At 42.2% G+C, this 15000-nt stretch overlaps 1 protein-coding gene and 1 long non-coding RNA gene across 4 annotated transcripts in view; both read left to right on the top strand.

Annotated features, from left to right (window-relative positions):
• Positions 1-10645, top strand: part of abtb1 (ankyrin repeat and BTB (POZ) domain containing 1) — a 14502-nt gene extending 3857 nt beyond the window's left edge. For 2 of the 3 annotated variants that reach the window (XM_027151142.2, XM_047800098.1), the window contains 9 exons: positions 1-78; positions 3631-3790; positions 5485-5530; positions 5634-5750; positions 5858-5970; positions 6073-6171; positions 6311-6478; positions 7212-7412; positions 7654-10645. The exon at positions 1-78 is cut by the window's left edge and continues 67 nt beyond it. In XM_027151142.2, the coding sequence (XP_027006943.1) occupies positions 1-78; positions 3631-3790; positions 5485-5530; positions 5634-5750; positions 5858-5970; positions 6073-6171; positions 6311-6478; positions 7212-7412; positions 7654-7860 (1189 nt within the window). In that variant the 3' untranslated portion in view covers positions 7861-10645. Of the gene's footprint in view, positions 79-2935; positions 3058-3630; positions 3791-5484; positions 5531-5633; positions 5751-5857; positions 5971-6072; positions 6172-6310; positions 6479-7211; positions 7413-7653 lie in introns of those variants that run through there. The other variant, XM_047800099.1, reaches the window with a different exon arrangement.
• A 1061-nt stretch (positions 10646-11706) lies between these two features.
• LOC125138540 lies at positions 11707-13223 on the top strand. Its single transcript, XR_007137748.1, has 3 exons — positions 11707-12337; positions 12560-12639; positions 13178-13223. It is a non-coding gene; the product is annotated as an uncharacterized LOC125138540 (long non-coding RNA).
• Positions 13224-15000: the final 1777 nt, after the last annotated feature.

The raw sequence follows: 15000 nt of genomic DNA on the forward strand, positions 1-15000 counted from the left end.
ACGCCGCCTGCTCAAGGAGTACAAGCGCATCACGGCTAAAACCATGCATCGGGATTACTATGAGCAGTTCCTGCAGACGTGAGACACGCACACACGCGCACGCACACACACACACACACACACACACACACACACACACACACACACACACACACACACACACACAGAGTAAATCTTCACTACAGCACTTGCTGAACGTTCCCAGAGTCTCATCACTTGCCTTCAGACTGCTTTCATTTTCAGTTCAGTTTTATTTGTATAGCGCTTTTAACGACGGACGTCGTCTCAAAGCAGCTTTACAAAACGTAAGAAATATAGTACAGAAAGTTTAATATTATACTAAGATTAATATTATACAAAAGTTTAAGATTAATATTAGGGTGCTTTCACACCTGCCTTGTTTAGTTCGGTTGAATCGTACCAGAGTTCGATGGCTCATTTGGTGCGGTTCGTTTGGGCAGGTGAGAATGCAGCAATCGAACTCTGGTGCGCACCAAAAGCGGACCAAACGAGCGTACCGGGACCTCCTCAAAGAGGTGGTCTCGGTACGCTTTCAAACGAACTCTGGTACGGTTCGTCTGTGGTGAGAACACGGTCCGAGATCGAATAGACCTGACTGCAAAAAGTATTGCACATTTTGGACTAAACCAGCTGCCGTAGTGGGTTGTCGGCAATATTTTCGGAAGATGAGCATGTCACAGTTTCGCAAAAGTAATGCTCGCCGCCTCCTGAAGTGTCTCGCGATGCGTCTTCGCCGTTTGCAGTGCATTAAAATGATATTTTCAAGCCGCATCTGCGCTTCATTCTGAAGATGAAGACTTTGCATAGAATGCTGTATACAAGCGATGTAGTAGATTACATCCTCATTTGGGTGACACTGGACAGTGTGATTTATAAATACACAGTCCGACAATCGTGTATCGATGAGGAGACCACACGGAGTTGGCATCTTCTCATAGTACGTCCGGATGCTTCATGAAGCAGAGTCCAACTGGAGCTGGTACATCTCTAGATGTATCCGGATCTTCATCTCAGCGGAGGTCCAAAATCCTCGTGATACGGAGGACGATCGGAGCTGGTACAGTTTCTGGATGCCTCGGGATGGTAGAAAGAGAGAAGCATTGGAGAGGAATTAGCGTAGCTGCTGTTCATAATATTAGCAAGTACTAGATGCATGTACTAGAGCAGTGGTCCCAAATGGTACCGGGCCGCCGAAGGAACATTAAATTATTCCCATTTTATTTACTGTGGTGTATTTCTCTCGGGTTTGTGCGACTTTCCATGGACGAGAGTTTAACCGGGAGCTGAGAGACGTCACCTAAAGCCGCACCGATACCGCGCATGCGCAAAATATCATGATATCGGGCCGGGTTTAGGTGACGTCTGGAGCTGAGCGGCTGCGAGCAGCAGTGGTGTTGTAGCTTTGGTGGAGAGAGAAGGTGTGTATCGCTCTTCTCTCTGTTCACCGCTACTTTGTCATGTTTAACAGTGCTTGGTGTACGTGTATATTGTGTTTGCTCAAATTTAACCCACAAATTAGCAAAAATGAGCACGAAACAGACGTCGTTAGAAAGTTAGAAACTCTGCCGGTGTTCTGGATTAAAGTCATGGCGGAATACCCTGAGATTGTCACCACAGCACTTACATCCCTATCGCCATTTCCGACATGCTATCTGTGTGAAGTGGAGTTTTCTGCAGTGATGGCAACCAAAACAAAACAACGGAATAAAGTGGACATAAGCGACACACTTCGGGTGTCATTGTCTCCTATTACCCCAGATGGAACCGTCTCGTTGTAAAGAAACAAGCTCAGGGTTCTCATCGATTTAGCGTTGTAGTGAGTTAAAAAGGCATGTTTAAATACAATTACATTAACATTATTAATTTTAATTTAATTCTATAGCCGCCACCCCCCACCCCCAGTGGGCCGCGGGAAAATGATCAAACATTGACCGGTCCGCGGCGAAAAAAAGGTTGGGGACCACTGTACTAGAGCACAAGATTATGGGATGTATTATGTGTTCGTCTGACTATAGTGAGGGGTCTTTAATCTACATTTAAACTGGGAAAGGAGGTCTGAGCTGGATACGGAAACGTTAAATATGTGGGAGCTAAACTATTTAGAGCCTCGTACGTAAGTAGCAGCAGTTTGTAATCTATTCGAAAATTTATGCTAATTATTTTGTGAGCCAATAGAAAGACATTATTCACCACATCATGGTCAGACTTTCAAATCCAATCGGATTTGGTGAACTGACCGGATTTATTTAACACACAGGTTCTTGTACCTTCTCGTTCTTATAGTAGATTCCGCACATAATCTATAACTAATAATAAACACTGCGGTGTCGCTTAACCAAAATGCAACGTGTACTTAATTATGTCCGAACAAAAACCTTCACCACGGCAACGTCTTTTTGGGAAGGAGTCTCCAGTCCCAGTGTTTATAGGCGAGGGAACGGATGTTAATCTTTGCTGTAACTAACACGGACATCCAGCAGCATTAACTGTCGTTTTGTTAATAAACTAATCATTGTAAACGTTAGCGGTTGTCCTTCTAACAGAGGGCTCGCTATTTATGCATTTTTAAGCTTCCCACAACTAAATGCTTAAAGCAGCATCATCTATCAGTAATATACGATACGATAATGAAACGTCAGGATCACAGCGGTATAGTGAGTCTCGCACCGTTTGTTATCTCAGTTTCAGTTTTATTTCTTTCAATTTTTTTATTAACTTCTGGAATTTTGAGTATTTGGTGAGCAAATATTAGTCAGTGTGTGTGGAGTTTGCATGTTCTCCCCGTGCCTCGGGGGTTTCCTCCGGGTACTCCGGTTTCCTCCCCCGGTCCAAAGACATGCATCGTAGGTTGATTGGCATCTCTGGAAAATTGTCCGTAGTGTGTGAGTGTGTGAGTGAATGAGAGTGTGTGTGTGCCCTGTGATGGGTTGGCACTCCGTCCAGGGTGTATCCTGCCTCGATGCCCGATGACGCCTGAGAGAGGCACAGGCTCCGCGTGACCCGAGTACGGATGTTTATATCTTCACTCGGGAAAAGGTTTGGTGTACAATCACTTTCTTTAGGATCTGGTGATTTAAAAATAAATAAATAAATAAATTTGTCCTTTTTTTGTGATTTCTAAACAGGGCAGTTTTTCAAAAGTGGTGCAGATTTTTAGCGGATTCTGTAGATTTCACCTATTCGTGTGCACTTTGTGTATGCAAATTTGAAATTTTTTTTTATAAATTAATTAAATAAATAAATAAATCGTGTATCACACAAAAAGCTCTGAAAGAAGTGGATTATTGGTTATTTCTGCAAGAGCTGGCCTTCGGGTACAGGGTTATACTGAGACATTTGAATCAAACCTTACATTTGCATTTTAAAGGCAGGAGCTGGAACGCCACCTCTCTCGTCCACCTCTTTCTCTTTCTCTTTCTCTAAAAAGTGACACGTGAGTCGTTCCTGTTCATCGCAGGGTTTCGATTCACCTCTGCACTTGTCTTTGTTGGGTTGCTGAATATCTGGTGTTTTTAATGGTTAACTTGGCTGCATGTTTACTGAACTGCTGTTTTTGTGTTGTTGTTTGTGTGTGTGTGTGTGTGTGTGTGTGTGTGCGTGCGTGCGCAGGCTGCTGGAGCAGGGCTGGTACTCCGACGTGACGTTCATGGTGCACGGCGAGATGTTCCGCACGCACCGCTGCGTCCTCAGCGCTCGCTGCGAATACTTCGCCCACATGCTGGAGACTAAGTGGAAGGAAAAGACCATGATCGCTCTCAAACATCCACTGGTGGGCGCCATTTCACATGAAATAAAAAACAAAACAAACCAAAAAAACACCCACGCTCATAAGAGAGATCCTTTATCTGAATCCACGCTGACACGTGACCGATCCACCCTGGATTTGTCGTATGGAAATACAGAGATTTGCATGTGAATCACTTTCACTTCCAAAGAAAGGTGTGTTTCTGCGAACTAAACGCGACCAGAGCTTAGCAGCAGGAAATCAAGACTACACAGAGATCGGCAGTGTGTAGGTGCAGGAAACGTACGGAAATATCTATGTTAAAGGGCTTTGAAATGGTTCCCTCGGGTGATTATAAAGCCTGAGGAATCCTGGGATGTGTAGTTTTAAAGTTTCACACTGCTCCTACTTAACCCGGGGTTAACGCTGAATCCCGACTCTTCGGACGTATCGCACTGTACGTTCCTAAATCCTAGATTAATGATTGGAAGAATACAGCGGCTCGTCTCACGCTCTCACATCAGCGAGGGGGGAAAAGTCCAGTCCCTTTAAACGTCGTCTAGTCGACGAGGTGTCCGTACGTTGATCTCCAACTTATTTTTCAGACGGTCCCTTAAACGCTCTCATATTTCCAACGCTACATCCAGCTTGTCCGGAACAGACCTTTCTGACCATCACTACTGTTTACCCAACATGCAGGGTTTCTTGGGCTGTATAAATGATGGGACGAGAGGTTTTCACGCGCTCTTCGGGTTCTGGTCGTGTTTCTGTCACTGAGCTTCGAGGCGTACCATTCTAACAGCTTTAACTGAGTAAACAAACAGCAGTGGAGGTGTGCGATCTTTCCCAGTGGGAAGCAGAGTTCCTGTAACCAGAGTTTTTATTATTTTTTATTGTTTAAAATCGTACCGCTGTTATAGAAAGAAAACTCAGATTAAACCCAGGCAGGCGCGAGGCAAAGGGAAACTTCTCCCTCTTCGTTTTCTCGTAATCGAGGTCACGCCTGAAACGAGCCGATAGCAACTACGGTGCAGATCTAAAACTGTGTTCCCTCAGGAGTGTGTGAATGCTGGCTTGGTTTTAACCGGTCATAACCGGAAATCTCTAACACTTCAGACCTCGAGGCATACGAAGATGAATTCTCACACTGCGCCGTTCTCTACGTCTAATCTCAGTTTAGTACACGTACGTGTGACTACACAAGAAAACACCACACACTTTATAACACAGCAGTTTTATTTTTGACACTCAATATGTTAGGTTAAGTGGGGCACGGTGGCTTAGTGGTTAGCACGTTCGCCTCACACCTCCAGGGTTGGGGGTTCGATTCCCGCCTCCGCCTTGTGTGTGTGGAGTTTGCATGTTCTCCCCGTGCCTTGGGGGTTTCCTCCGGGTACTCCGGTTTCCTCCCCCGGTCCAAAGACATTCATGGTAGGTTGATTGGCATCTCTGGAAAATTGTTCGTAGTGTGTGAGTGTGTGAGTGAATGAGAGTGTGTGTGTGTGCCCTGTGATGGGTTGGCACTCCGTCCAGGGTGTATCCTGCCTCGATGCCCGATGACGCCTGAGATAGGCACAGGCTCCCCGGGACCCGAGGTAGTTCGGATAAGCGGTAGAAAATGAATGAATAAATGTTAGCTTAAGTTTTATTTTTTCAATCTTCTCATCGTGTGTGTGTGTGTGTGTGTGTGTGTGTGTGTGTGTGTGTGTGTGTGTGTGTGTGTGTGTGTGTGAAACCAGGTGAACCCGGCCGCGTTCGCCGCCATCTTGCAGTACTTCTACACAGGTCAGTTTCAGACGCTAGAAAGGAGCTTCAGCCTAAAACAAAATACACCGTAGCCGCCATACCCAGAATTCCTCAGCTGTGCATCGTTTGTGCGCTTTTGCAGGGCGGCTGGACATCGACGTGAGTTACGTGGAGGACTGCAAGCGTCTGGCTAAGCAGTGCAAGATCAGCGAGCTCATCGAGGAGCTGGAGGTCAAGTGCAAGCAGGTGCAGGAGTTTGGTGAGACGCTGCTGTTTTTTGGTGCATTAGTCTCACGCACCATACACACTCGTCCAGTTCCCTCATTCCACCTCTTATCCGGAGTGAAAGTTTTCTGTCTTCGCCAGTGTCCAACAAGCCAGGGACGTGCGTGAAGGTGCTCACTCTGGATCCTCACCACTGGCAGCTGCAGGACGGCATGGCTCTGTTAGCTGACAGCGCTCTCCCTGCCGATCTGAGGGTGAGGCACAAACGTCCGACCTGCTCACGGGTGCATTCTTGGTACTTTTCCGTCTTCTGTCCGACTAAACTGCGTGTGATCTGCCTTTTTTTTTTTTATCAGGTTGGATACGGGCAGCTTCCTTTTGATTTGACCGACAGTTTTCCGAGCTACCCTGACATCTGCTTTCGGGTGGACGGTTATGACTTCCTGTGTCATAAGGTGAGGGAATATTCAGATTTTATTTATTTGTTTGTTTGTTTGTTTGTTTGTTTACATCACCTGTTTGTTAAAAGCTGTCCTGGTTTTAAAAAACATAGTGCAATTAATCTCTGGCTTGAACCTGTGTGTGTGTGTGTAGGTATTTTTCTGTTGCCGTAGCGATTACTTCAAGGCATTAGTGGAAGATCATTTCAGTGAAGGAGAAACCCTGCAGTCTCACCCCGAAGTTCCCGTCATCACCCTACATGATGTATCTCACGAGCTGTTCACCAAAATCCTCTACTACATCTACAGTGATAACACACAGGTACACACACACACACACACACACGTACACACACACATGCACACAAATAAACTCAAAGCTTTCTTTTTCTACTGTGACTGAAAGGCAAGTCACGTTCATATTACCATGTAAGCTGGCTGCAAAGGGGCAGGGCTTCCATGGGGTCAGGTAAAACCACCTGTATAACTGTCAGTCATTTCAGATTCCTAACCTGATTGGCTTATTTTTTTTATTTTTTTATTTTTATAGAAGGCCGCTTGTTTGGTGTATATTTGCTGCTTTTTTTTTATTTCAAGCCTGAAATGTTGTCGTATTTACAAGTCTAGTTCTAGAAATCGTACTGGTTCTCGTCCTGGTTTGTGGATTAGGGGTTAAGGGTTAGGGGTAGATAAGGGTAGATAACCCGTTTCAGCTGAGTACTGTTAGCTTCAGTAGATGTGTAAACAAATGGGGCTATGTACATATAATTCTCACTCACTCATTTTCTACCGCTTATTCGAACTTCTCGGGTCACGGGGAGCCTGTGCCTCAGGCGTCATCGGGCATCGAGGCAGGATACACCCTGGACGGAGTGCCAACCCATCACAGGGCACACACACACACTTTCATTCACTCACACACTCCACTTATATAATTGAATTTTGGAATGTTACTAACGTGCATGGAATATTGTGTGTGTGTGTGTGTGTGTGTGTGTGTGTGTGTGTGTGTGTGTGTGTGTGTGTGTGTGTGTGTGTGTGTGTGTGTGTTGCAGCTGTCCCACGATAGCGTGTATGAAGTGTTATGTGTAGCAGACATGTACCTGCTGCCGGGTCTGAAGCGCCTGTGCGGACGCACCCTGGCCGCACTGCTGAGCGAGGAAAACGTTCTGCACATGTGGAAGACGGCCAAACTGTTCAGTCTGTCACGCCTCGAGGACCAGTGCACAGAGTACATGGCCAAGATCATCGAGAGGGTGCGTTTCACCTCCACACGCTGCTCGTGTTGTCACAGCTGGGATTTTGATCTCTGGAGCATGAATGTTAATAAGCACAGTGATCTAAGAGCACCTTTTGAAGCTACAAATAATTCAAACATATAATACAAATGCGTGTGGCTCTTTGATCCTGAACCTTTTTTTGTGTTGTGTGTGTGTGTGTGTGTGTGTGTGTGTGTGTGTGTGTGTGTGTGTGTGTGTGTGTGTGTGTGTTCGGAAGCTGGTGGAAAGGCCAGAGTTTGCAGAGCTGATCCAAGAGGACGCCGAGAACGTGGCTGCACGCCAGGAGACGGACTCCATCCCGCTGGTGGACGACATCCGCTACCATATCAGCAGCGACGTTCAGACGTACAGCGCCATCGAGGAGGCCAATCAGAAACTGCACGCCCTCGAGCTCCTGCTCAATTACATCGGCCTGGACTGCTAAGCACGCACACAGATGTGTAGTATAACACGGTGTGATGTCACGGTTTTATTTACACTTTCTGTGCACCGCTGAAACGTTCGGTTTTAGAACAACAGCCTGCGATTCAACATTAACTCGCTTTAATATCCGCTCACGCCGAGCGGAGCTTAAAGCTTTAAGTAAGATTACTTATTGTTTTTACTTTAGATTAGATTCTGTTCTTATTAACCCGAACAAGAAACGCTCAAATATTATTTAGTGCATCAGTACAGTTACAGCGAGGTGAAGGGCAGGCTACAGATTAACTGCTAAAATATTAACACTTAAGATCACTTAAGCCATTTAGGAGCAAAAATTGCTTTAATGCATCGTGTCCGCATCCGTCGCGTCAGACTTTACGAGCCCGTAGTCGTAGGGATAGAAAAATAAAATGCACGCAAAATAAACTGAACATAATTCTGAGCAAACGGATCATTTTAAGCAACGATCTCTCCCGCTCCACATAAATAAATAAATAAATAAATTTAATTAATAGATAAATAGATAAATAAGGAAATAAAGAATCCACAGGAATCATGAAAGTTAACCGACAGCTAATTATGTTGTATTCATTAATTAAGGATTCTGAATTTGCGGTCTTGAAGTAAACAGCGTGAAATTATAACGTGACGCAAAAGTGCTTCGTTTACTTCATCAGTCGTTTCATAAAAGATACAAAGGCAGGTTTTACTGTATGTTTAAAGGATTTAAAAGTGTGTTATTAGTTAAACATGCAGATTACATTTTATTGTAAAGGCACTTAGAGTAGGTGATTGTATAAATACACAAAACATGCACATACGTGTGGAGCTTACAGTATGTAACGCACCGGTCGGTAACGAGTGACATCTGATCAGTGATAACCAGCAGTTTTACGCTCACTCGCTAATAATATTGTACTAGCAATATTCAGATGATGTAAAATGCACCCGTTTGATCGGCTCTTAACAGGAACGGGCTTTAACACGATAACGTTATAACTGCTTTTGTTCTTCGTTATTAACATTACGAGGTCTTTTGTATGAAATGTAAACAACGTTAAGAGTAAAACGTTAGCTTCTGATATTTTTAAATTATACCGGTTGACAAAATAAAAAGAAACGAAGAGACGGATCCGTGACACACTTTCAGCATCGTCACGACCGATCACCGTTATCGTGTGTTTGTTATCTGTGATTACGACACATAAAGTTACAGATCTCACACTTCTGTATGTTGTTTCCTGTCTCAGGTGTGTTAGAATCTGGACAGAGCAAAAGCATAGGATTGGATTTTACTGTTTTTTTTTTTGGTTGTTTGTTTGTTTGTTTGTTTGTTTTTTTTAACTCCATTTTGAGACCTTAGAATTATAAGGTTCTAAAACTATTTTCTCACGAAGGAGTCCATGTGATATTAATTATTCATTGAATATATTATTTACATTCTGCTAAATATTTGAAAGTGGCAAATGTGTTGAAATCTTCATTCTGAATTCTGATTGGTCAGAAGGTTCGACAGACCTCAGGGAACGATCGTATCTTGCATCCGGTCAAATTGATCTACTTTAAATTAATACAATTACAATAAAGCAAATATAAGATTATTTCTAGTAGTATACTATTTTTAAGCTTTTGAAGAATGATTTTCTCATCCCCCCCCCAATATTTTATAAATTATTATTATTATAAGTATTTTATATATCAGAAATTAATGTTTAAATTTAGCTTTAAACTAAGTTAAAAAAATATTACAAGATCAAATAAGCTTAGAAATAGGCTCAATAATCTTAGCTTTGTTTTATTGTAATCATATAAAAAGAAATAGTGTTTATAGTTATTTTTTTTTGTCAATATTGAATATGCTAATAACGTGCTAAGATTTTCTTTTGCAGTCTAGTGCAGGTTCTAATCCCAATCACAGGTTCACATCAACGCCAGCGTTTTCGTTCCTTACCGTTTCTTCTACCACACACGCACACACACACACACACACACACACAAAAACGACATCAATATGAAGAGGTTTTTTATAAGGAGTTTATGAAAGGAGTGTTCTGTGTAATAATGTCCATAAAACACTTTTATTTCAAAAGAATCAATATATTAAAATCACTCCTTCACAATCGGTTCCTTAACCGACACGATTTACATGAACCTTATAAACCCAAGGTCTTGGTGTATTAAGCTGTACAACAGTTTTATATCTGAGATGTTTATCTGGGTTTGGTGCTAAGCTTTTCTTTTACTTTAGTGTTTTTTTATTATTACTATTATTGTTATTATAATTATAATTATTATTATTATTATTATTAGCTTCTTTTTTGTTTGTTTTATAGTGCTTCAGTTTCACTGTGTGATGATCTCGAAGAAACAGGAGCACGAAGAATAAAATTCACACACTCATCCGAACGTAGTAGACCAGCCGAGCCTTTTTTTTCTTTTATTCTCTTTTCATTTCTTTTTTAAATACAGTAAGCTTTGAACCGGGGGCAATGAGTGTTGCTAATGTTGCCCACAAATAAGAAATAAGAACCACCAGTTTGGTCTTGTATAGAATATGCATGAAACGTCACGCACTTTCCTCAAAAATGCAATTTAATTAAATGTTTAATGAAATAGCATGAGATGAATAAGTTTGATTGATTACCTGCATATTTATTAAACATATAAGTAAGTCTGTTTATATATGCAGCGCTAATCTGCTATTACCTCTCCCTGGTTGTTAATGACATTAGCCTTTTAGCTGAAATAAATCTGTCTTGTTTGATCCACTACAGTGGAAAGAGTAACGGTGTGTAAAGTCAATTCTTCACTAAACGCTTTCTCAAAGTCCAGTGTGTAATGTTTCTCTCTCTGTGTGTGTGTGTGTGTGTGTGTGTCTGTCTGTCTGTCTGTCTGTCTGTGTGTGTGTGAGAGAGAGAGACAGACAGACAGACAGACAGACAGACAGACAGACAGGAAAAGAATGAGTGTGTTGGAGGTTCCATTAGTTGTGTCCTAAACAGTGTTTTAACATATTATAACACTGGTATAAAATCGTGTGTGTGTGTAAAATCATAGATGCAAACAAATAACCACTTTTAAAGGCAAACTTCTTTGGATTTGTGGTTCGTAATGGCTTCGGGAAAAGTTACGTCCCCAATGCAGTACTTCTTCTTTTCCTAAAGGGGGAGCTATATACATATGCTGCACTACACGACCAGCACATTTTACTATCATGGGGTTTTGAAATTTTACCTGAGGTAAATTTCTCGGTTAATTTTGTTTACAGCTTACAGTAAAAACAAGAGCTCTTTAAAAAATAATTCAGATCACTGTTTACCTCCATGGTGACTGAAGTCTGAAAATTGAATGAATTTCATAATTGTGTAAAAATACAGCATGTTTAATACAGCTTGAGTAATATTTACTTAATTTATATGTATTTTATAACCGCCAGTGAGGCAGAGTTCAAGCTTTACATAGATCTGAATGGTGAAGGGATTTTCTCAAAGACTCCTGAGATATTTTTGGTCAAAATCTGCCCAAAATATGATATGTTAAGCTCCTAATTCTCTTCTATTCCATAATTAAATGCATGATGTTAATAGTGACTCCTTTGCCATAGATTTATGCTTTAAACTGAGTCTTCATTTGCATTTTAGAACATGATCTGCAATAACACTAAGTTCAGTGACGTGTAAATCTTCACCTGCTGACCAACAGCGTACCACAAGGCTCAGAACTCGGTCCTTTCCTTTTTACACTGTATACTCATTCTCTTGGTGAAGTTCTATCCTCACATGGGTTCTCTTACCACTGCTGTGCTGATGACACTCAACTTAGCTTCTCCTTCCTTCCTTCAGATACCACAGCTTCTGCATGGATCTCAGCATGTCTGGCGGACATCTCGTCATGGATGACGGCTCGTCGGCTGAAACCGAATTCCAGCAAAACTGAACTGCTGATCATCCCAGGTGACTCACACTGATATACCCATACACGAGTCTCTGATCTTCACTTTGGCCACTGCTTGCGACCTCGGGGTAATCCTGGTCGATCAACTGTCCTTTCCTCACATAATGCTCATGTCGGTTTCTTGTTTACAACACCAGAAGGATTTGCCTGTTTTTATCCACACAGGCTACTCAGATATTTAATCAGTCTCTTGTCATTTTGAGCCTGGACTACTGCAGCTCTCTGCTCTCAGGTCTACTTCTGAATGCAATTTGACCTACAAATGATCCAAAATGCAGCTGAACGACTTGTTTTCAACCTGCCTAAATTCTCCCACACCACACCACCCCACTGCTGGGTTCCCTACACTGGCCGCATCTGGAAGCTGCCTGCATCAGATTCAAAACATCGATGCTTGCCTGCAAAGCCAAAAATGGTCCAGCTCCTTCTTACCTCAAAGCTCTTATCACTCTGCATGCTGCACCATGATGCTCCAAGATCTACTAGCACTACTCGACTGGTTCTACCATGTCTCAGGGTACAAGGTAGGTACTCATCGAGAATCCTCCGAGGTGCTGGAATAAAGTTCCAGTAGATGTTCAAACAGCCGAGTCACTGGCAATCTTCAAACGACAAGTGAAAACCTAACTCTTCCTGAAATACTGAAACTATGCTAACTTTTTTTTTACTGTTTATTTAAAAAAACAAATGCTATATTTCCTCCCAACAGAGTTTTTGACTGATGGTTTTCTTTGTCTGTATCCTAGCGAGCCAGTATCGATGCTCACTGATGGACTTTGCATGCTGCTCTGGATAAGAGCGTCTGCTAAATGCTGTAAAAGTAAATGTAAGCATAGCTGCTTTAGCTGCATCTTTTCTTGCTCATTTGAAATGAGTGACAGGTTACTCAGGTACTAAACGCAGAAGACCAAAAACATTGACGGTCAAACGATACAATACAGATCCAGATTCCTGAAAACAATGAATATGAGCTTGTGTTTCAAAACACTTGTTTGTTTTTGTTTTATTACATCCACAGAACTCTAAAACTCCAAAACGGGTTACATTAAACTTTATTAAAAAAAAAAAAAAAGGATTTGATTTAAACTAGAATTTACAACTACAGGGCTGCCAACTTTTGACTTCAGCTTAGAGTGAGATTTTGGGGGCAGGGCTTTTGTTATGGGGAGGGGCTTATGGAGGGGCGTGGCTTGCTGTGGAAAAAAATACAAACACAAAATCCTTGCATTAGCAGAAATGTATTAAGTATATATTGATTGTCAAAGTATTTGGTATCTGTACAAAATTCCTGTTCTGTTCAGAGATTCATTCATTCATTCATTCATTCATTCATTCATTTTCTACCGCTTATCTGAACTTCTCAGGTCACAGGGAGCCTGTGCCTATCCCAGGCGTCATCGGGCATCGAGGCAGGATACACCCTGGACGGAGTGCCAACCCATCACAGGGCACACACACTCTCATTCACACACACACTCACACACTGCGGACAATTTTCCAGAGATGCCAATCAACCTACCATGCATGTCTTTGGACCGGGGGAGGAAACCGGAGTACCCGGAGGAAACCCCCGAGGCACGGGGAGAACATGCAAACTCCACACACACAAGGCGGAGATGGGAATCGAACCCCCAACCCTGGAGGTGTGAGGCGAACATGCTAACCTCTAAGCCACCGTGCCCCCCTTGGGAGATTTACATTACATTTAATTTTCACAAACATTTTATTTTTTTTGTAAACATTTTACAGTGCTGCAAAACAAAAACTCTTCTGATGCTAACTTCATTCTATATAAACTATATAACAGCATAGGCCTATTAGCTACTAGGCTAAACTGGACGGAGACACGGAGCGCCCTGTAACTTACTGACCTGCCTGCGTTCACAATTCACACGGTGCAGATGGGAGGGAGAACGGCTGACTACACAGTTTATGGGAATAAATTGTGTATTTCCCTCACAATTATCACAAAAAACTCACTACACTGTCTGTCCGGTCTCTCTGCGCGTTGCTTTGTGAGATCATGCGGCGTGATTTTTTTTTTCCTCACTGCTGCACAAGTCTGCATGAGAATATGGGGGTGTGGCATGAGATTTGGGTCAATTGCATGAGTCTCACGCTGAATGCATGAGAGTTGGCAGCCTTGCAACTATAACTTAAAACTAGCATGCTAGGTCATGGAAGTAAATTTGCTAACTGCAACAAAATTAAGAACTACACAAGGCTAATAAATTTCCCAAATATGTTCCTGACACATGAATCTTCAACTAGATGAGTACTCAAATCAATTTCCTGACAATATGTCATTCATTGAAAGATTCTCATATAGTTTACTGTGACTTAAATCGCACATAATCTTCAGTCAATTTAATCTCTGCCATTAAACTTTATTATTTACTAGAAAAGGAATAATCATGGCCTCCTCACAAGATGATTATACAGCTGAGGAAAAAAAAAACAGTTTGGATAACTGTATATAGAGTGCTTGTGTTTTATAGACACAACTCAATGCCCCTTCACTCAGGTTATTCTCCTGTGAGCTACAAAATAAATATGAAACACAGTAAAACCAGAACAAACCGAGCATTTCCAAGAAGGGGTCAGTATTTCCTGCTGAAGAACTTGAGGCCAGACAAAGAAATACCCAGGGCTGTCAAATCTCACGCATTGAGAGTGACAGTCACGCATTTGGGTCTTTTCTCACGTTCTCCCGCCACACATCGTATTTCTCACGCAGAAAAACTTTTTGACTATTTATAATATATTTAATAAGCCGCACCGCTGTCTCTATGGAACCGGGCAGGAATCAAGCGCATCTCAGTTCTTAGTCGAGCCTGACACTTATCAGCCAATCAAAAAAAAAGAGGCTACACAATAGCCAATCAGAAAATAGCACTATCTGGGTAAGATTTAACACAACAACCAATGAAAAAAAAACAACAACATATTCATTAGAGAGGGTATTTTCGATTGTCGGTTTGAACAAAACCTCAACACGATACAGCTTGTCTCTGGACGGGACATCGTCCTCAATCATGACCCTAAAAATGTCTGGGCTTGAGACGAACTGTTTTAAATGGGAGCAACATTACAAATGATAAAGGAGTCCAAAAAGGCAACAAACACTTACAATAAACAATACCAGTCATAATCTCTCTCTCTCTCTCTCTCTCTCTCTCTCTCTCTC

Source organism: Tachysurus fulvidraco, chromosome 14 (genome assembly GCF_022655615.1).
Source record: "Tachysurus fulvidraco isolate hzauxx_2018 chromosome 14, HZAU_PFXX_2.0, whole genome shotgun sequence".
In the NCBI taxonomy this organism is placed as follows: Eukaryota; Metazoa; Chordata; class Actinopteri; order Siluriformes; family Bagridae; genus Tachysurus; species Tachysurus fulvidraco.